Source organism: Struthio camelus, chromosome 6 (assembly GCF_040807025.1).
Source record: "Struthio camelus isolate bStrCam1 chromosome 6, bStrCam1.hap1, whole genome shotgun sequence".
In the NCBI taxonomy this organism is placed as follows: Eukaryota; Metazoa; Chordata; class Aves; order Struthioniformes; family Struthionidae; genus Struthio; species Struthio camelus.
In genome coordinates this window covers 24,833,842-24,855,006 of record NC_090947.1, presented here as the reverse complement: position 1 = coordinate 24,855,006, position 21,165 = coordinate 24,833,842, and the positions used below count along the sequence as shown (strand labels likewise).

The 21,165-nt window shown below is 34.9% G+C and overlaps 1 protein-coding gene and 1 long non-coding RNA gene across 31 annotated transcripts in view; one reads left to right on the top strand and one right to left on the bottom strand.

The window, feature by feature from the left end:
- Window positions 1–6,200, top strand: part of LOC104144942 (uncharacterized) — a 63,602-nt gene extending 57,402 nt beyond the window's left edge. For both annotated transcript variants that reach the window (XR_011141930.1, XR_694213.1), the window contains one exon: window positions 5,488–6,200. This is a non-coding gene — a long non-coding RNA (uncharacterized lncRNA). The remainder of the gene's footprint in view (window positions 1–5,487) is intronic.
- The window catches only part of LOC104144940 (sodium channel protein type 2 subunit alpha), a 166,164-nt gene that overhangs the window by 28,223 nt on the left and 116,776 nt on the right, over window positions 1–21,165 (bottom strand). For 26 of the 29 annotated variants that reach the window (XR_011141929.1, XM_068948726.1, XM_068948728.1 and 23 more), the window contains 15 exons: window positions 19,696–19,813; window positions 19,227–19,317; window positions 18,155–18,283; window positions 17,432–17,523; window positions 16,330–16,566; window positions 14,000–14,063; window positions 12,585–12,726; window positions 11,533–11,739; window positions 10,324–10,614; window positions 9,277–9,657; window positions 7,496–7,628; window positions 6,208–6,446; window positions 3,717–3,890; window positions 2,265–2,621; window positions 204–656 (listed from right to left, as the gene is read on the bottom strand). Coding sequence is in view for 28 of the 29 variants with exons in the window: in XM_068948726.1 (XP_068804827.1) it covers window positions 204–656; window positions 2,265–2,621; window positions 3,717–3,890; window positions 6,208–6,446; window positions 7,496–7,628; window positions 9,277–9,657; window positions 10,324–10,614; window positions 11,533–11,739; window positions 12,585–12,726; window positions 14,000–14,063; window positions 16,330–16,566; window positions 17,432–17,523; window positions 18,155–18,283; window positions 19,227–19,317; window positions 19,696–19,813 (3,108 nt within the window). In the remaining variant the exon portion in view is untranslated. The other 3 variants (XM_068948742.1, XM_068948748.1, XM_009676212.2) reach the window with 3 other exon arrangements.

Genomic DNA, 21,165 nt, shown 5'->3' with positions numbered 1-21,165 from the left:
TATTGCTACCTGGATTTCCCAATCTCTTTCACTCCACTTTCACACTTCAGAGTTTATTCACTCATGGCCCACTCCAACAATCGCAAATCATAAACAGCTTCTATTTCTACGGAAGAAAAGCCATACCATGAAAGAATACAACTGGCACATGACAGAAGATCGTAACAATTCGTTTATATAAAATACAAATTTTGAAATCTTACCTCCTTGCTTTCCTCTAGATCTGACTCACTGCTAAATTCTTCTGTGTTTAGATGTTCAAAATCAGATTCTCCAACAGCTATTGGTACTGTAACAGTAAGGCTTGGGTTGTTTATGAATGATGCATAATCACTGCCACCTACAACACTGGTGGTTCCATTCTCATTTTTGTGATAATTCAGATCTTTCTTTATTTCAGCGATGGTACGGTTGGAAATGCAACGGTCTCTCTTATCATTCAACTGATCAGTTGCTTTTCTTTCATTTACAACAGTTTGTTTCCCCCAAAAAGATTTTTGGACACATTCACCTGCTTTTCTCTTCACACAATCTATTCCCTTCTGAATTCTTGCAACAGCAATCTGTAAATTGTTCATTTCGTTATCATCCTCTGTAGGAGAAAGGCTGTCTGAACTAAATGAACTCAGCAGCAATGCCAGAAAAAGGTTCAATACCTAAAAACAAAGACAATACAGCTGGATTTTCCCACTTTATTCTTCATTCACATGCTGCTTCTATCACTGATTATTAACAACTTAGGCTTCACGGTGCTCTCTGCTGAATACGATTGTGGAAATTAAACAGTAAATAAAATGTAAACACAATGTAAGCATAACACCTGTCCTACATCCAATGCAGTTGTTTCTTTGTGATTTTGCACTGCTATATGACTATGAAGCCACTTGCATACTCTTCTTCTGTCAATGTCTGTGGAAGGGTATTAAGGTCAGAAATGAATGTATCTTTAGTACTGACTGAACAGATCCAAAATGTTTACTCCTCTGGCACAGTGGAGCACCCTGCAACAAAAGACATATCTCATCTTTGCAGGAAACAGCTTTCTTAGAGGCTGGCTCAAACACACGCAAATATGTTGCTGTATGTGACTTAAAACGATCCCCAAATCTTATTCATCTCTCATCTGCTTCCCCTGGCAAGAAGAAACATACAATAGATTTCAGTTATGTAAGGCCAGTGTCTACCAGGAGCTTAGCTGGTACTAGGAAAAGTCGATCCAAAGAACTTCTAGAGTGGCGGTTCTTGGGGGAACGTGTTATTTCATTTTAATGGGAATGACTGTGAATAACAGCAGTACAGACAAGACAGTGTTTTAGAAAACTCTGTTACTAGTACGAATGCATGACTCGTTTAAAGATCATTCTTATTGCTAGAAATTTTATTCCTAAAGAACAGCACCAAGACAGCTAATTTAAATCTTCTGCTGTTGACAGTTGCCGAAAGAGAAGATGAGAACTATGGGAAAACTCTGTAGATAGTGAGAAGAGCAGAGCAAAAAGAAGAGTAATGAAGGCTTCTTTATCAACTATTACTCTATTAACTGGCAAATTAATAAATATAATACATATTTAAGAAAACAAATTGATATATGGGAGTGGATCTGATACTTTCCTCTTCAAGAGGAAAAGAGGTTAAACTATAGTCTGCTTTAAAAATGTCTGTAGACTGTCCTTAAAAAGTAAGACGAAAAAAGGCGAAGGAAATGAGAAGTATTTTAATCTACTTCTTTTCCAAAGAGAATTTGCTTCTCTTTCCCTGCACATGCGACTAAAAATGGCTTAAATTTCAGAGTCTAAGAATTTTAAAGCAGCCTTTTAAACAGGAAAGAGCAGAAAAAGAGAAAAGCTACCTGTATATGACTGGAAATAACATCTCTAACAGTTAGGGAGAAAAAGCCCTCATAAGTCCTCTTTTGCTACCAGGTAACCTCTGTTCTGGGAGCATACTACTTGTGGCTCCTTTTCTGCTCTCTCTAGGAGTGGTCTGCAAGGAACGAACACAAGACGCTTTTCTCTCCGTCTCTCCTCCCCCTGCCATACCCTCTGAATTACAGTCCAGAGCCTTGAGGGAGCCCATTCTCCAATTTGAGGATGTTACTAAAAACCTAACAAACAGAAAATTGTATTTCTGAACCTACTCATAATGACTTCAAAAATCATAAAAACCCTATGTAAATAACACATTTAATGCTAAAAACAACTCTATCACTGGTTTCATTACAATTCTTTCTCTAAATGAATTCTCAAATTATTTTGGCTACATACCACTAGGTTTCCAATCACCATGACCATCATGAAGACAGTAAGGCACATGGGTTGGCCTGCAACCTCCATGCAGTCCCACATCGTCTCTATCCATTCTCCACACAGCACTCGAAATACAATCAAGAAAGAGTGGAAAAAGTCATGCATGTGCCAGCGTGGCAGTTTACAGTCGCTAGAGATCTTGCAGACACAGTCCTTGTAGCTTTTCCCAAACAGCTGCATCCCAACCACAGCAAAAATGAAGACAATGATGGCCAGCACCAGGGTCAAATTTCCTAGAGCTCCCACAGAGTTACCGATAATTTTTATCAGCATATTTAGAGTTGGCCAAGATTTTGCTAATTTGAAAACTCTCAACTGAAAAACAAAAATATGGAGACATGTTATTTGCCATAGTTACAAAAATGATGTAGAAATACAGAGAAAGCTATAGGCTGTAGACTAGTGTCACTCTGCAATACCAACATAAACTTCACCAAGTTTCCAAAAACTACAACTTACTCAGAAACATAAATTCCATAAAATTCCCAATTTTTAAACTTAATAAATTTGAGGCCCTTCTCTCCTATCTTTTGCACAGCATATCTGTATCCTGTTCTCTATGAACAAAACAGCCCATTGGTTGTATCCGTTTGGCTAGTGAACTCTGACAGGGCATATATCTCAACCTTTATGTGCAGAAACGCATGAAGAAATAAAAAAAAAAAAAAGGGTTCTGCTGAAGGAAAATAAAGGATTCAAAAATCCTCAAAAGACAGAGTCTTCCAACAGAATATTGTCTTCAACAAATTTAAAAAGTGTCAGGCCCACAAGCATAAGCTCTAACCTAAATGTTCCCACTTATGCAGGAAAAAAGTGTAACTCTCATTCTTCCTTATCCCTAATCCAGCAAAAAGAATAAAGGTATAAAATATTTTTATTTTCAGATAAAAGCATAATGGAAAAATCAGTCACTGAAAGAAACCACAGGGAGAGAATGTCTCAAATAGTCCACTACTCTTTTTAACAATAAAATTATTTTCCTATTAAAATAAAGCATTCATTTTTTCCTGAGGGAAAAGAAAATTATTATTTTTATTAAACAAATTTATAGATCCTACATTTTAAAGAACAGTCCTAGTGTTTTGACAGCTGCCAAATACGAAAGCAGATAAAAGACTAGGAATATTTAATTTACATAATCTTTCAATATGCACTAAATTCCACACTTCACTGTGCTGTTATCCAGCCACATTAACACAATTACAATAAAATTACAACTCTTTCCCTTTGAAACCAATTAATAACAAAATATTTTGAAAGTCCTGCTTGCAGGAGAGATATCCTGTAACACTTAAGAAAGGTTACATGTATTGTGCAACTAAAAAGTGTTAATTTCAGCAGTATACGATTATATTTGTTAAAATACAAACACAGTGCATTAGCAGACATTATCATCATTAATTTATTTACCAATCTGAATGATCGGAGAACGGATAATCCATCCACATTGGAAAGAAAAAGCTCCACCAAACTAAGGGTGACTATAAAACTATCAAAAATATTCCAGCCAACTTGGAAATAATAAAAAGGATCCATGGCAATTATCTTGAGAATCATTTCTGCTGCAAAAATTCCAGTAAAAACCTAAAGGAAGAATGTTGTTTATTATTACTTTGTAGATGAGTGTGAATAAGTTGTACCAGAAGACAAGGAACAACTTAAGTAACATGTGATAACCCTCTTACAGCACGATATCAGTAAGGAAAACTACCACAAGCTGAACTTCACAGAAAAGATAAGCAAAATTAACTTTGGTGTATCTTTACTAATATTTTATTTAAACTTGAGATACATTTAGTGACTAGTAAGGAGTAAACTATTCCTAACAAGCCTCCTATTTGCTCCCTATATCTGCCCTGCAAAATTAAAGAAATTAAAGCAAGATAATAACAGTTTTTCTTGACACAAGGGAAGCTGCTTTAACAAAGCAGCGTGGGAAATAATGAATTGATCGCAAACTAGAGGGTAATATGGAGATTTGCTGTTAAATGAAGTCTTCCTGAGAACACAGAAACAGTAAGCATGTTTCTTCTTGCTAGCTGCCCAGATAGGCTAATTCTGCTTAGGTTCATGTTTGAAGCAGAACTCCTTTCTGTCTCTGACAGGGTCAAATGAAGCAAAAGGCCAAAAGAAAAAAAAAAAAAAAGAGCGCCTCTGGAAAGGGAGTAAATTCACTGTATTTACTGTAGATGTATGCCCACAGATATGTATTTAACAACATAAATTATCATTAACTTAACAACTTTTCTGTGTCTCCATGATGTGCTCTGAGTGACAAGTGGACCTGCCCCATCACTGAAGTTGTGGAGTTGAAGGAAAAAAGTGTAAGGAAAAAGAGAAGTGGAAAAGGTCATCTGGCGCATGAGAGGCATTCTCAACACTGATGGGATTTACACAGCTAATCACTCAAAGAACAACATTCAAATATGAATTAAAACTACCACATTGATTGTGTCACAAAAACATGGTAACATGGATCTAACTTCAAGAGTTACTGAAATACATAACTATTTTAAGAGTAGTGTTTCTAAGTGTAACAGAATTTCTGACACAAAAGAGAACACTAAAAGATATTCATTATAATTTCATATATAATTCTAGTCATTCTGACTAGAAAGACGAACAAACTTGAAAAAAATACAGGAGCTTTTGACAGGCTTTTACAGATAGTGCCACACAGTTCAAAAAGCAAGAAAGCAACTGCTGAAATAGTACACCAGTACTGTACCAAAGTTTAAGCTGATCCTGAATTTGTTGTTCTTATTAGCATGAGGGAGCACCTATATCTACACAGATAAAAATTAGATTAATATTAAGGTATTCTATTGCTTATCAAATCCAAATATGGTGCTTTTTCTGTGTACAAGGTACAGCCATAATCACAAGACAACCCTCTGCAGCAGTTGTTGGTCCTATCTTGCTCCTCAAATCCACCCTGAGTCTGTTTTCACAGAAGCACAGAATAATTGGGGTTGGAAGGGACCTCTGGAGATCGTCTGGTCCAACCAACTACGCAAGCAGGGTCAGGTAGAGCTGGTTGCCCAGGATGGAGCAGTCAGGTTTTGAATATCTCCAAGGACGGAGACTCAACAACCTCTCTGAGCAACCTGTTCCAGTGTTTGACCATGCTCACAGTGAAGAAGTGCTTTCTTGTGTTCAAGTGCAATTTCCTCTGTTTCAGTTTGTGCCCACTGCCTCTCGTCCTGTCACTGGGCACCACCGAGAAGAGTGTGGCCCTGTCATCTTTACAACGTCCTACCAGATATTTGTGAACACTGACAAAATCACCCAGAGCCTTCTTTTCTCCAGACTGAGTCACAGCTCTCTCAGCCACTTCTCATATGAGAGATGCCCTTAATCATCTTTAAGGATTTAACCATCATTTTAAGCAGCAACATGACTTAACATGACTATTTTCCACAAAAAATGACCTCTGACTCCAAATAAAAGCAAAAAGATTGAACTGTGTCTACATTACCTAAAAGTATCAGAACACAATTTAAGTGTTGACACTACAATGTCTCTAGACTTAAAGCTGGATATATTTCCTACGTGTAACTAGAATTTCATATACTTTAAGAAATGAATTGTTTTGGTTTTTTTGCTATAGCAGAATCACTAGAATTACCACTTACAATAAGCACAGGGTAGAAGTGTAGAAGATAGCATTATGAGTATTATTGTCATTATAAAATAAAAAACCGACTGTGATTCTTCGGGAACAAAAGCCAACTGTATCAACAGGCACTCTCAGTAAAATTAACAAGTTCTTTGCCTTTCACATAGCTACGGTGAAAAAAAAAAAATCAATCAAAGCAACACCCTTAATATATAAAAATTAATTATATTTCCAATAGAAACTATACTCTTGTATCAAATGATAGTAGTTTGATGGACTTACCTGATTTCCTATTTTAAGCAAATTACTGAAGTTTTCAGTCATTGGATAATGTTCCATGGCCATAAACAGCGTGTTTAAAATTATGCAAACAGTAACAGCCAGCTCAACAAATGGATCCATTACAATGAAATTAACTATATGCTTTACTTTTAACCAAGGCTCCCAACAATTCCAAATCAAGAAAGTGTTGGCAAACTTATACCAGAAGGGTGGACATTTTTTCCTAGATTCTTCAAGTTCTGGACAAAACAGAAATGCATAGTGAACAAGATGATAATAAAGTGAAGATAAATTTTTACTTAGTCTGATTTTTCAGGTTTTAATGTCTGTCCCTGGGTCAAAAACAACCCAAACCAACAAAAAAACATTTAAACTACAAAATGAAATTTGTAAGCTGAGTTTAAAACAACAAAAAAAGAAGTGTATTTGATTATTTAATCAAAACTTCTAATACAGACTTGATGGGAACGTTTGAATGAATAGTTGAATCAACTATCTAGTCAATAAAACACCACAGTCAGGAAATAGTGATCTATGGACCATATTTAAGTATTTGAGAAAAAACCTCTAAAGTAGTTTGGAAGAACCTTCTTAGAATTTGATGATTGTTGTTGCCTGACAAGAGTTGATAAGACTAGAAGGAAAAACTCAAGAGTTTATGGCTAACAGTTGAAAAAGTTGTCTATTTATACTATTGTATGATCTTGTTTTCAAACAAAATAAATCTCCTTACATTTAGGGTTATTTTTCTCAGTAGAGCTTCCAGCTCCACAGTCTGCTCAAATGTATGATTAATTTGCAAGAAAAGTAAGATTAACTTCACTAAGAATAGGTTTTTGACAACTTATCAAGTTTTATCAAGAATTGCACTAGTAATAATTTCACTCTTCCAAAATAACCCTACCATTAATTTCCTTCTCTCTGTTAACTAAGGCCTTTCCTCTTTTGTTACGGAACATTTTTATAGTATGGCTAATGGAAAGCTTATACTAGCATCATAAGGAAAGGCGATTCTTTCAACAACTGGACAGCTAAACATGAATAGATAGTATAAAACACATACACCTTTATCTATTTTAATGAGAACATACCTCTCGGATTAGTCTGCTTATCAGGCTCTTTCATGTCTTTTTTCACTATGCTCATGTATTTTTGTTCCATCATTCAGCCTATGTATTTGCAATAGCTACTTTTTTTTTTTGTCTTCTGTACATGCATCATGAACATAATACCTTCAAGCAAATCTTAGATTATGTCTTAGGCAGACACATCTGTAAGTGCAACATACCTTCCATTGTATTTGTGATTACGCTGGCTATACTCATGGCTCTTTGCCTTAAATTTGGATCATCCAGCAAATCCATTGGTATTTGATATGAACTTGAACGCCTCTTTTTTATTTCTATTTCTGTAGTAGTGCTCTATGAAAAAAAAGAAGGGGGGATTAATTAAATTCAACTTGACAAATACTGCGAAACATAAAGGCACTACACACCTTTTTCGTTTCAAAGTTATTCGTAACACAAGCAGCTTTGTATTTATGTCGTCTATTACATCAGATTTTTTCCATTATAACATAAACCAAGTATTTTTTTTAATCTGTTATTGTCATGTTAGACTTCTGCATACTCTGAAGCATTTCTCTGAATACTTCTGAAGCATTAAAAAAAGTATTTGATAATTAACTTCCAGATTATCACTGCATTATAGTTAACTACTATTAACTCCGTATTAGACACAAGGAAATTTTGGAAGAGGTAGAATGACATTGCCCAGGTAGGAAATCAAGACTGTTGTAGCGCTGAAATAAAAAAAAAAAAAAATCATAATTCACATTTCCATGCTGAGTGCCTTCTCTAGCTATACTTCACTTCCAAACTAGTTTAAATCACAGGATACTCATAAGTAATTTATGATAGGAAATTTTCAGCAATAGTAGTTATTCTCTAAATAAAATTGTTATAGGTCGGTCTTGATCTCTATACTCACTCAACTGATCTGATTTAAATTTTACAATGAACAGCTATTATTTATTTTTTGGGTTCAGACTTAAATAAGAGAAGTCTGACTTAACTGACTCCAGAAACGTCAACTTATTTTTAACTATGTTTTTACTAAATGACCTTGAAATTACAGAGCTGTATTATAGCTATATCATCTTAGTTATGAAGTTTTGAATATATGAGCATGGGTGTAATTTTTTTCAGAAAATTAAGTAAATTACAAAAACGAAAGGATAATATACTGCAAGGAGATTATAACTCTAACGCATATGGCCGATGTGCTTTCAGATGCTGTGACCTGCATAAAATTTTTTGCTTCAGTAACAGAACGTTTCTAAGTCAAATTGTACAACAGATTCCTCTGTCCCATTCATAAAAATGGACTGAGGGAAAAGGAAGACTGAACAGAGGGAGAAAGAGATAAATTTGAATGTGCTTTTTAAAATTATTATTATACTCTGACCCTTAGCAATGGGAAATTAGACCACCTCTGAGGCACAGGAAAAGTGCTTTCAGAGCTTCTAGAATGTCAACATGATCTTAAAGGTTATTTTTGCACAGTTGCACAATACTAAATACATGGGAAGGAATGCAAAACCCAGCAGATTACTGACAGAGAATTAGGAAATCCAGTTACAGGGAGGCCGAAACATAAGGTAAAAATCAGAGTAACAGAGATAACTAACAAATAACCGAAATAACGGAAAGAATGTTTAGAAAGCTGATCATCCTATTTTGGGTTCTAAAACAGATTCAGCAATGGAACATTACTATTTTATTCAGTATGGAGGTGCATGCATATCCTAACTAGGCAGATATATAAAATATGTACTTTGGTCTCATTTATTTTCATGCTCCATCCTCTCATTTTGGAATGTTTTTTCACATACATGTACCAAATACTACAGAATTATTGTAAACTTATTTCATTATGTTAAAAGGTAATTCAAGATACAGAAGCATTCATAACTTCTCAGCTGTTCTCAAAGCATTCTGTTTTGTAAAAATACTGTCTGGTACAATAAGTAAGTGTCATGAAGCCTGGAGTAATTTAAAACTTTCTTACATTGTCATCAGTTGTTGGTTTATCTATTACCACCTCTGGCAGAAGTTGTCCAGTAGGTGACAAGAGACATGGTGGTCCGTCTGCTAAGGAAACCACCCCATTGCAATCCACAGTGCTATGCATCTTCCCATTCACTGGAAACATTGGCAGCTTTCTTGATGTTCTACTGGTCTGGCTAATGTTACTACCGCGCCGTTCACTGTGTCTGCGCGGCACAAAGAGAGAACCTCTTCTGCTTCCAGTATCTTCGAATGTGCTATGCTCATCATCAGCAAAATCGTTTTCAGATCCTACCTCTCTTCCACGATCTCTAAAACTGAAAAGACTTGTTCTGCTACTACGTCTGGGAGAAAACAGGGAGCCACGAACACTCAGTAAAGACTATAAGGGAAACAAAGAAAGTGACTTTAAGATTTTTATTTAAGATTCAAAATATACAAAATGCACGTCTACTTATAAAAATATCATTTACATTCCCTAGGAATCTTTCTGCTGTGTTTTAATTCAGTGCCTCAGGCAGAGTTCATATGTACACTAGAGATGGCAGTCATCAGGTAAATTTATAAAAATAATTATTGAAGGGAAAAAAAGGGGACATGCATGAGGCCTTATTAGTTTTTGTCTTTGTATTAGATAGAAAATCAAGACTTCTAGAAATTCTAATGGCCCATGCAGGTCATGAGTTATGTCAAAAAGGTATAAAAACATTTAATACCCTTATTCTTCTCATCAATATTTTATACCTGAATTTTCCTTTTATGAATTAAAAAGGAATGAAAACTCAAGGATTTCAGAATTTTTATTTCAAAAGGACTATGAAAATGTAATGCTGCTGTGCATCATCTTAAGATCCACCACACCTCAAATGATAACATGAGAAAAGGTATACTTCAGAAAATAATTCCAGTGATAGTGACTGATGCAGTATATATTTAAAACATTGCAAATTTTTTTCCCTTGGCTGTAATATTTTTCAAAGTTCCAGTGAAGTTTGTTGGATATTACAACTATCTTACAAATTCAAAAAACGACTACTGTTCATAGTACCTGGTGGGGTGACGTCAACTGCTTCCCATACGTAAGTCTGTTCCCTTCCAAAGAAAAACGGAATCCTTTCCTTCTGATACTGCCATCCGATTCAGACTTTGGAAGCTTTTCATCTTTCCTGTTTTCTTCTTCTCCAGAGAGCTCCCTCTGTCTTCTTTTCTTCCTTCTATTTCTCCTTTCTTTGGCACTTTTTGAGCTAAGCTTGGATGCTTCTGAAGAACTATCTGAAGGTCCACCAGTCCCACCATCATCACTAAATTTACTCATCTCTGCTGCAGCTGCTGCAATAGCCTGTCATAGCAATTTCTTAATGTGATATCAAACATATATTTAACTACCGGATGCTTTACAATCACACCCATTTTAGCTGTATTAAGAAAGCAGTTTTCCTCGTTTCTGAAATTTGTTCCAAGCAACTTTTATATATGTTGCAAAAGCCTAGATGGGTTTATGCAAATTATTGTGTGCTATGAATACCAAGAAAGAAACAACAGGGCATTCGTGAAAGCTGCCATTCTAATAGTGTCCTAGGTTATGTCTGTATCATGGAGTAAATGTACTGCATGCAATGTTCTCACAAAGTTCACTAGAAGAGAACTGGAAATTAATAGCTCTTAATTAGTTGGAATGAATACAACTGAAAATGAAAGAACTAAAAGCCATTATACTTCAGTTTGTATTAATTCAGTTTTATAAACTAGTATTAGCTATTACTATATTCAAGCTTCCTTGAGCTGCTCTTAATGCTTACTATTTCCAGTCTCTGATTCACTGGAAATAACTTAAGTAGCATAAAGCAATTAGAAATTTATGGACAAAAATATTTTAAACCCTAATCAAGGTCTGAAATATCAGTATTTAAAAATGCATTTATAACACAGTATTGCAATTATTTCTAAGCCAAGACTTTGGTAAATTCAGCATGAGAAATTACTAAATACTATACCTAATTAAGAAATGTTTATTTTAAATCTGTTTTTCTAATTTGGGGGTAATTTTTATTCTCAGTTCTGAAATTCATTAACACTTTAGACATTAATATTTTTCAAAAGAAGACAGAGCCATTCTTGTACATATCTCACAAGTACTCTATACTGATTGCTTTCTGTTTTTATTGCTAATGCATGTATAACCTAATTATTGGCTTTGTTTTGAACAAATAACATAAAAAGAAATATACTAAAGCTTGAACTCTCATTGGAAAGATACCTGCGCTTCCTCTTGCTGCTTTTTCAGCTCTTCAAGCATCTGCTGCAAGTTTGCCTCCCTCTGTTCTGCTTCAACCATAGTTGCTTGATTTTGTTCTTCATAGGCCATGGCAACCACAGCTAAGGTCAGGTTAATCAGATAGAAGGAACCCAGAAAAATCACCAGAACAAAAAATAGCATGTATGTTTTGCCAACAGCTCGTAACGTCTAGAGGAGAAGAAGAGAAATGATCCAGTCAATGAAGACAAGCAACAATTCTTCAACTGATAAGCATTTACTGAATTTGAAAAGTGCACAACTGTATTACGTAGGACTTGTTCTTCCTTCTGTAATAAATTATACATGCTTTCTAAATTACAATGCAATCAAAATAAAGGCAACATGCATTTAAGTGAGAAAATGCATGCTTAAGAAACTTGCTGCTTTGAGAGGAACCTATTTTAGTGCCTAATAATCTTTAGAAGGAAATAGAGTCAGAGTAATTAATGTAAAACACACTTATTTCACAGTTTAGATTCTTCAGTACCAAAAATTGTATTAGCCTGCCTTCCTCTCGGATTAACCAGAAGTATTAAAGATGGTATAATCAATAATAATAATATAAAAGTGAACTGTTACTATTATTACAGATTTTCACATATCATATAATGAGAGACTGACAAGAAAAGTCTACGTACCAAGATACGTATTCTTAGTTACCAAAAATGGGATTCAAGGTACAAAAGTTAAGACTGAGATTTTGCTGTCAAGGACCTTTTTATAACTCAGCACTAAAGCTTTTGAAGATCTTGTTATAGGGCACTCAGTGAAACACATGCTGAAGAATGAAAGAAAGGTTCAGAAAAACCTGCACACTTCTACAGAAATCACGTGAGATTCTGTAATAACTGCCCAAGTGTCTGTTCAGTTTGGTAACTGAACTTGCTTTCTTTGAGAAATACAGATCATCTGTATTGTTAACAATACCAACGGTAGCTAATATAAAGGGCCTTTCCACATTTATTTTGATTTTTGGCCAGTAAGACAACAAACAATTTTTGCTACATACTCACCAGCTGATAAAGATTTTCCCAGTAGTCCTGTGTCATCAGTCGAAACAATGACAAGAAAGCCCAACTGAACGTGTCAAAGCTAGTATACCCATAGTTGGGGTTTCTTCCAGCTTTTACACAGATAAACTCTTCTGGACATTTACTGGAAAAAAATGCAAAGCAATGTGGCAACATTGAAATTGTTTTTAAATTATTATATCTTGATTTTCTAATAGAAACTCATTAGATCTAATTTGTGAAGAGGCTGCCATTTGTGGCTTATACTGTTTCAAAAATTAGTGAGGAAATGAACAAAGAAAAAAAGTCAAAAAAGAGAGCAAACAAACAAACAAAAATTTTTCCTCCAACCTTTTTTCACCACTATGTACACAATAAATCTTATTCCCCACAGTCTGAATTGTATCCGCGTATACCTCTTTAGTAGGAATAATATATTCACTCAGCCCAGAGGTTCCGTAAGGTGAACACTTCCACGTAAGAAAGAAAGTGAATACAGATACTTTAGCATGTGACCTAGTCCAATCTTATGCTGAATTTCATCTGTCAGCATATCAGCTTTCTTGGCAGTTTGTGAACTAGTCAAGTTGAATTAATAGATTCTACCACTTCCAAAACAAGAAGTACCTGACATAGCGATACTTTTATCTCCTAAAACTGTACGTATCACTTCTGATAGTAGTGACCCAATATTGACATCAACTGTAGGCAGACTGTCTCTGTTGTGATTCCATTCCTGAAGGCTAGCAGAGGTTCAGTCCTTCAAAACCTCCACAGAAAGCCACCATAAAGATTTTTATATGTATGTGTGTATATTATATGAATGCTTATGCACACATAGACTTAGCAGACATACATAAAATTATCTGATACATACTTATATCTATACATGACATGTTTACAAAATGGATTAAATATATCTGTTTTGAAGACATAAGCATCGCAGAGCAATGCATAGACTGGGATATCATTAGAATCTAGAAACCTGTGATTCTGTTGCAAAGAATTCTGTTACAAAGAGAGACCAAGACAGAGCCATGCATGCAGTTCATAAAGAGAAGAATCCTGAAGGTTTTCCCAAAAGTTTGTCATAACTCCCCAAGCAAAATGAAGAGCTGATTTGCCTATTTTAGAGATGAGAAATAGGAGGAAAGCTTTGATATAGCAGTATGCTCTTAAGTCATTCACAATGCAAGATCTACCAGTTGAAATGAAATTTTCTGATTACATAAGACTTTTTAAAGGACATTCACATCAAAGTATTTCTCATTAATATTTTTAGTAGTTCAAGTGTTAACTTACTATGAAGGGCGACGGACTGGTGATAGCAAAGTTAGGTAAATTAGCTTTTTAAAATTACAATAATTTCTATATTTTGTTTAGATAAATGGTAATGTGCAATTTTCAGTGCATCTTACCCTGCATCGGAGCTATTGCCACAAAGCAGGTAATCCTTTTGTCCTTCTAGACGATAAAAATGACCTAAAGAAAACAACACTGGTAAATTACAATAATTGAACTAAAAGAGTACAACACCAAATCACAGTAATATATGACAAATGTCAGAAGCTGGAAGACTAATTTGTTACAGAAAAAAATATTCCTTCAAATACTGACCTGTGATATTTTGACTTAATTTCATTTCTTCCCACCCTCTTTCCAGAGCCCTAGGGTATGCTTCATTTGAATCTGTTCATATTGATTTATATCTCAATCAACACAAGACCACTATCATATTGCATTTGATGACCTGAATTCTAACAGACCACATCACAGGCCTCATCACAGCAAAAATATCAAAATGACTTCCACATCACCCCCACCAGGAGATGTAATTTTCCTTCAAAAAACAGTTGAGAGAATGACATGCTTACTTTACTTATGCACTGCTTGTACAGTAGACTTCATTTCTAAGCCTCACTTTTTCCCATATCCACCGTATCTTCCCACGTCCTCTTAGAGGCTTGTCCTACTTATGGTACACCTGCCCCCCAAAAAGGGACCTGCAAGCAAACTATAAGCTTCCTCAAGGAAAATTATTTCTTATTTTCACCAGCATTCTTTTGACAAATCTTTTGTAACGGATGGAACCACTTACACAATGGAGAGAGAATGGAGGACTACAAACATAATTACATGGAACTGTCTTGCTTGCATAAGCACTCCGTAGAGACTACAAGCAAAGTCAATGGTTGTAGCATAGGAAATAATTGACATTCTGGGAGATTTTAATGCTTTTTGTTTTCAATTGCTACTTAATGGGAAAAAGGAAATGGAAAATCTGCATTCTGTCTGTGAAGAGAGATTTCACAATTGGTCTACAGCATATCAGCCAAAGCTGCATACAGTGTTGATATATGGCTCTATTACCATTCCATTTCCTTTCTTAGCAAAACAAGTGAACTAAAATGATAGATTGCATTGAAAATGTAAATATAGTCACAGAATTTCCAGAACTTCAAGATTTCAGAAGTACAGAAAGAAAATCTAAAGATATAGGAAACAGCAGAGAACTTTAAGTTCATTTTTAAGAAAGGAAGGGACTATGAGTCATCACAACTCACCAAACAATTGTATTTTCTTTCACTTCAGGGCCAGTGAGGAAGAAAACTCACAACCACTATTCTATGAATTTCTTATTACTTAAATACATTACTTTTTCAATTAATTACTTAGCAAGACCCTGTAAATCTACCTCCACCACAAACACACATATAAAAATGAATTACATTTTTGGCAGGTAGAAGTTATTTTACTACATCTCATGGTTCTGTCTATACTACTACTTTACTGGTGCCATGACTTCAAAAGATGAAAATAAAAAAATCCATGTGTTTCTGAACTGACCTGAATGTTACCACTTCAGTCTACAGACATTAGACCCATTAAAAAATATCTGGGCGCAGACGTCCTTGTCACTCCCCTTGGTGAAAAAACAATACCCCTTGGTATTCCAACAGACAAATATCATCTCTTCCCCAACTACTGGAATCTCTGTTTGCCAAGCGGCTTTTTTTATTTCATGGACATGAAAGATTTTCTTACCTCTGCATAATAATAAAGTCCATCTAAACTAAAAAATCTCTGATATTTATTTTACCCTCTCGTGCTTTATTTATAATCCAAAAGATATGTCACGTGGCGTTTTGAGAAGAGCTTGAGAATTGGTTTTGTTCGACAAGGGTAAGGGGGAATCTTGATACTATCTACAACTACCTAAAGGAAGACTGCAGAGAAGATGAAGCCTTACTCTTCTCAGAGGCACACAATGGAAGGATAAGAGGCAAGAAGAATAAGTTGGAACATGGGAAATTCTGTACTGATACAAAAAAATAATTTACCATGAGGTTAGTCAAACATTGGAACAGGTTGCCCACAGAGGCTGCGAAATCTCCATCCTTGGAGACATTCAAAATTTGGCGGGACAAGGCCCGAAGCAACCTGCTCTAGTTGGACCTGCTTTTGTGACACAGTTGGACTAGACGATCTCTGGAGGTCCTTTCTATGATGTGAAAGCTAGCCTAAACCTATAAATGTGTTACAAACTGCAGTTACCAGAAAGAAAATAATATCAGCATGAATTCAGGGTGCAATATATGAAAATCCCTTCTCTGTGATCCTATTTACTTTTTATCCTAAGGCTCTAGCAGTCTGATTTGTCCTATAAAATGGTAATCTAATGGTAATCTAACATACACACGCGTGTGTGTTTAGACGCATTTTAGCAAGTTATAGTAGCACTTCTTACTTTCATCCTCAATGTATGCTGCCCAATCAAACACTGTATCATTAAAGTATGGAGCTAAGTATTTTTCAAAAGACGACGAATTTTTGGATGGCCACAACAAACACTTATTCTTCAAGTTGCCCATAAACAGCTGCAGCCCTATTAGTGCAAATACACTCAGGCAAAACACAGTCAGGATCATGACATCTGAGAGCTTCTTCACAGACTGAATCAGGGCTCCCACAATAGTCTTCAAGCCTGCAAACAAAAGCAGATTTTTACTATAATATTAAACATCTCCCTAAGCTAGAATGTGAGTTACTTCAAGACACTATTAAAGATCATGCACAGCTTCATAAAATAGTCTTAAAATATTTTTCAAAGGAAAAAGGTACAATAAGTCTCATAGTTCATGGGAAATTAATTTGAAACTATGAATGGGAATGAATGGCACACATTCCAAAGCACTTGCTCTTCAAATCAACAAGTAATGCTTTGATTCATGCTCTCTGTACATGTCAACTCCATGTAAAGAAACACTGCTCCAGTTTTAATTTTCTTCTTGATGCCTCTTGCTCCAAACCCTTACCAGTGTCCTTTTCCAAAACACAAAATACTGGTTCTATAACAGTAAATAAAAATAAAATACAATTGCATTATAGTAGTTTCAGTGGGTGCATTCTAATGCACCCTGTTCAGCTGGAGGTGGTTTGGTGAAGATGGGCATCTTAAGATAATAAATACATCATGCAATTCCATGCTATGCTTTATTATCTTATTCCTTCATCTTTATGAGAGAATCAGCTTTAAAACAGATTGAAATTTTCAACCCTAAATGCCTTCAATAAATGGTAATAGTCATATTAGTACAAGAAAAATGAAAAAATAATTAATTTTGATTCTTACTGTGAAAGAGAGAACATTTGACATCATGAAATGGAAATATAGGCAGACTATATCATTCAGTTTATCATGCAAGAATGAATTAAGCTCTGAGGCTGAGTGTTTTAAAGTATTAGAAAAAACAGGAATCTTAAGACTAACATCTGGATACTTATGTCAAAAACACGAATTCAGCTTCTGTGGAATTTCAGTCAGCCTCAGTGTTTAACCTGGCTCTCACCTGGAATGACTGATATTGTTTTCAAAGCTCGGAGAACTCTGAACGTTCTCAACGCTGAGACATTGCCCAGGTCCACAAACTCTGTCAGATATCTGTAGTAAGGGATTCCACACACAAACACAATGACAGCACACACAAAATTAAACAGAGGTGACGCAGAGGGCCTACCATTTTACACATTTACTTCTTACCTGGGATTACAGAAATAGTTTTCAAAGCTCTCAATACTCTGAAAGTTCGAAGAGCTGAAACATTGCCTAGGCTTACAAATTCTGTTATATACCTGTAGGATTAAATCACAGCTATTCAGAATTAAGGCACAGTGTACACTACTTACCTGGACCTGTAATCCAGACTTTTTTTGGAAGGGGTAACTTTAAATGGAAGACTTACACTCATATTTTCCTTTAACTTCCATTGAAGTTTTCCCTAAGAAACATACGCTTAAGTATTTCCATTGAATGCAAATGAAAAATGAAATGGATTACCCCGATTTTATTGTTTAAATACTATTAAACTGTTTAGCAGTGACTTCTCTTTTCGTACTGTGGGGTGGTATACCAATTCTGCTGTATGTTACATCACTGTAAAATATTAAAACAGGAAAGGCTGAAATACATTTTGATTACAACTCATTTTAAGTGAGCTACGATGACTCAAACAAATTATCATATGTTCAAAAAAATTGTGATACTTCAATTTAAAGAGAAGTTATATACTTACGCAAAGGAAATGACAACAAAATCAAGCCAGTTCCAGGGGTCACGAAGGAAAGTGAAATCATCTATACAGAAGCCTCTTGCAAGGACTTTTACCAGAAATTCAAAAGTATAAATTCCAGTGAAAGTATACCTAGAAGAAATAATCCAACCAAAAGTTTAAGAATATCATTCAGTGGTACAACATCACAGTCATAAAGGAGAAGTACTCAAAATCAGTAATTATTACATGGACTGTAATGGCACTTACAAAATCACATAAAACATGATTGTTTTTCCCACCACTCTTCTGCATAATTACAGAATTTTGTAATTGAAACATATTTTTGCAGTTTCTGGCATATAAAACGTTGAAACTTCAACTCTGTACAAATAGTAATAACCATGACTAACAAGAAGAAAGTATTTTTGCTTGAATAAAAATTTCTGCATGGTCAGCATTAAAGAAATAAAATCCACACGTGGCTAAGCGAAACTTAGTATTTACTACAGTTCCTTGACAGCTGACCATACAGACTTGAGAGCGTCAAACACTAATGCTGAGTCAGCAGACGTATTTTCTTTAAAGAGGCCGGCTTTTCCACTTTCAGATTTTGTTAAAGAAAATGAGGGTGTTAAATAGTGGCTGTAAAAAGCCTTCCCACACTGAAAAGCGGTATTTTTAGTTTAAATAGATATTCCCTTTCCGTCTTTCTGTCGTCTTTTCTTTCTTCTTTTATATAAGTAAAATAAAAATGCTGCAGGAACACCTCAAGAGGGAGACTATAAAACCATTCCAAGTACAAACATTCTGACTACAAACAATAACTAGAGTTTTGTTCAAGCAAAATGTTAACAGTATCACAGCTTCTTTCTTTCACAGAATCTGCAGGCCTTGTGGTTTGAGTTGCAGCCAGGACTAAACGACAGGTTAGAAAAAGCAGAATACTAGTTTTGTACATAACAATAAATAAAACTATGTGGTTTGGCTCTTAATTTAAAGCCCTTTAAAGCCCATTTTTAAAGCCCTTTAAAAATAATTAGCTAATGAAGATTTGGTTTAGTTTTTTTTTTTTTTTTCATTTAAGTATACTTACTCTACGCTCTTTGTCCAGTCTGGAAGGTTACTCCATGTCATAAAGACACAGTTTGTCAAAATAGTGAGCATAATGAGCATGCTGAATAACGTTGACTGCAGTTAAGGAATGCACTCTTTTTTATGCTGAATTTTTGCCACGGAAAACACGGGGAACTTTCCAGGCTATAGAATAGTGACAACAGGCATGATACAAATCCTTTTAATAGCATTAATAATGTCATAAACAATGCAAAGATGTTTCATGTTAATAACAATGGCTGTAACAATACTGTAACTGAAGTATACTTGTTGTGCATCTCTTCCTCTGAATTTAATCCGTGGGTTAAAGCAATGAATTTTAGCTCCAATTCATTTTGAGAAAAAGAATTAAGGGCAGGAACACTAAACACTAAAACAAACAATTCAGTGTTATTAAATATTTAAAAAGACCAGTAATAACTTTTAACAAATCACTTGAAAAGGATATGAATGAACCAAAATCTTAATAGCTAGTCTTCTAAGAACATTGAAAGGAGATAAAAGGTACAAGGCAGATGTGGCACTGAACCTGAAGATTGTCCTCCCTTTATTCAATACTATAAATGTCTTTGAAAAAGAAAAGAAAAAGGAAAAGATTAGAAAATTCAAGATCTTCCCATAAATCTTCCCATAAATAAAGAGAGACTCCACTTGTCACAGATCTAAGCTATCCCATTTATTTTCAGAAGAACTCTGCAAGCAAACATTAGGCTCTAAATTTTGATATGAGCAATGAAAACCTTACGGCTCCTGACTCCGCGCTCTTAAACCAAATCTGCATTTCAACATTTTCTAGAATTACGCAATTATGAAAACAAACAAACAAACAAACAATTCAAGACTGGTGCTTTTTAAACATGAAAAAATGAACCTAGTCATATTATTTACACTTTAGATCAAATTTGGCTGTGCAAAACAAGAGCATCTAGTTACTCATTTCTGGATGGTTACCGTTCTCACAACAGTAAGTGTTTAACCCTTTCAGCACTTTAAAACTGCTTATGACAAGAGTTATCCTGGCTTTCTGAAGGCCTCACTGTCGACCTAACATTACAGTAAGATTATTACTAGTACCATTTAAACAACCGTTTTTGATTTGGACTAAGAGACGCATTCAAACAGTGATCTAATGAAATCTTAGTTCGATCTGTTTTTTTATGATTATTCTCCTTAAAAAAAAAAAAAAAGTTGTTTGGAAATAGGCAGGTTTTAACACTGAATCCTTCTAATACGTTATTGTAAAAGAAACAGATCATTTGACAGTATAGTTCATGGTGTTGAGACAACAAAAACCTCACTAAGGCTATTTATTAGTTTTCAACATTCAGTGCTAAAAGAACTGCTTCCACTAAGTAGCTTCTTACACAGATAATATAGCTATTTGGTCATTTATTTAGATATAAGATATGAATCTGTTGACTATCCACTGGAGCAGTACTTCACTTCAAGAACCTGTTCCGTGTTTTTAATTCAAACAAGCATTTTAGCAATTTACACAATAAAATGAGCATTTGTTACTTATTTTATTTTATAGGGCCTTTTAAAAGTAAATTCAGTTTTGCTTTGATTCTGAACAGCTTTTCAATTCTCAACCCCATATAACAGCATTATCCTCTCTTCATCTAAGATCTGTACTTGTTGAAGTCATCACCGTTGCTCTTTTCTCCTTGTTTTATCATCGTATCTATAGAAGAAACTCTGAGCTAAGCATAGAGACACGCATGTACATTACTCTATATATATATGTATATATATAGTATATAAATTTAAATTTCATCTTCACATATCAGACGGACCTATAACAATACCGAAACACTGGAAGTGCAGAGTCTTAGTCTTTACACACAAAGACAGTGCCATGGAAAAAATGTATGTGGAGCTACCCACAAGAATACGTTATTTTTATATGGTTTCGAGGG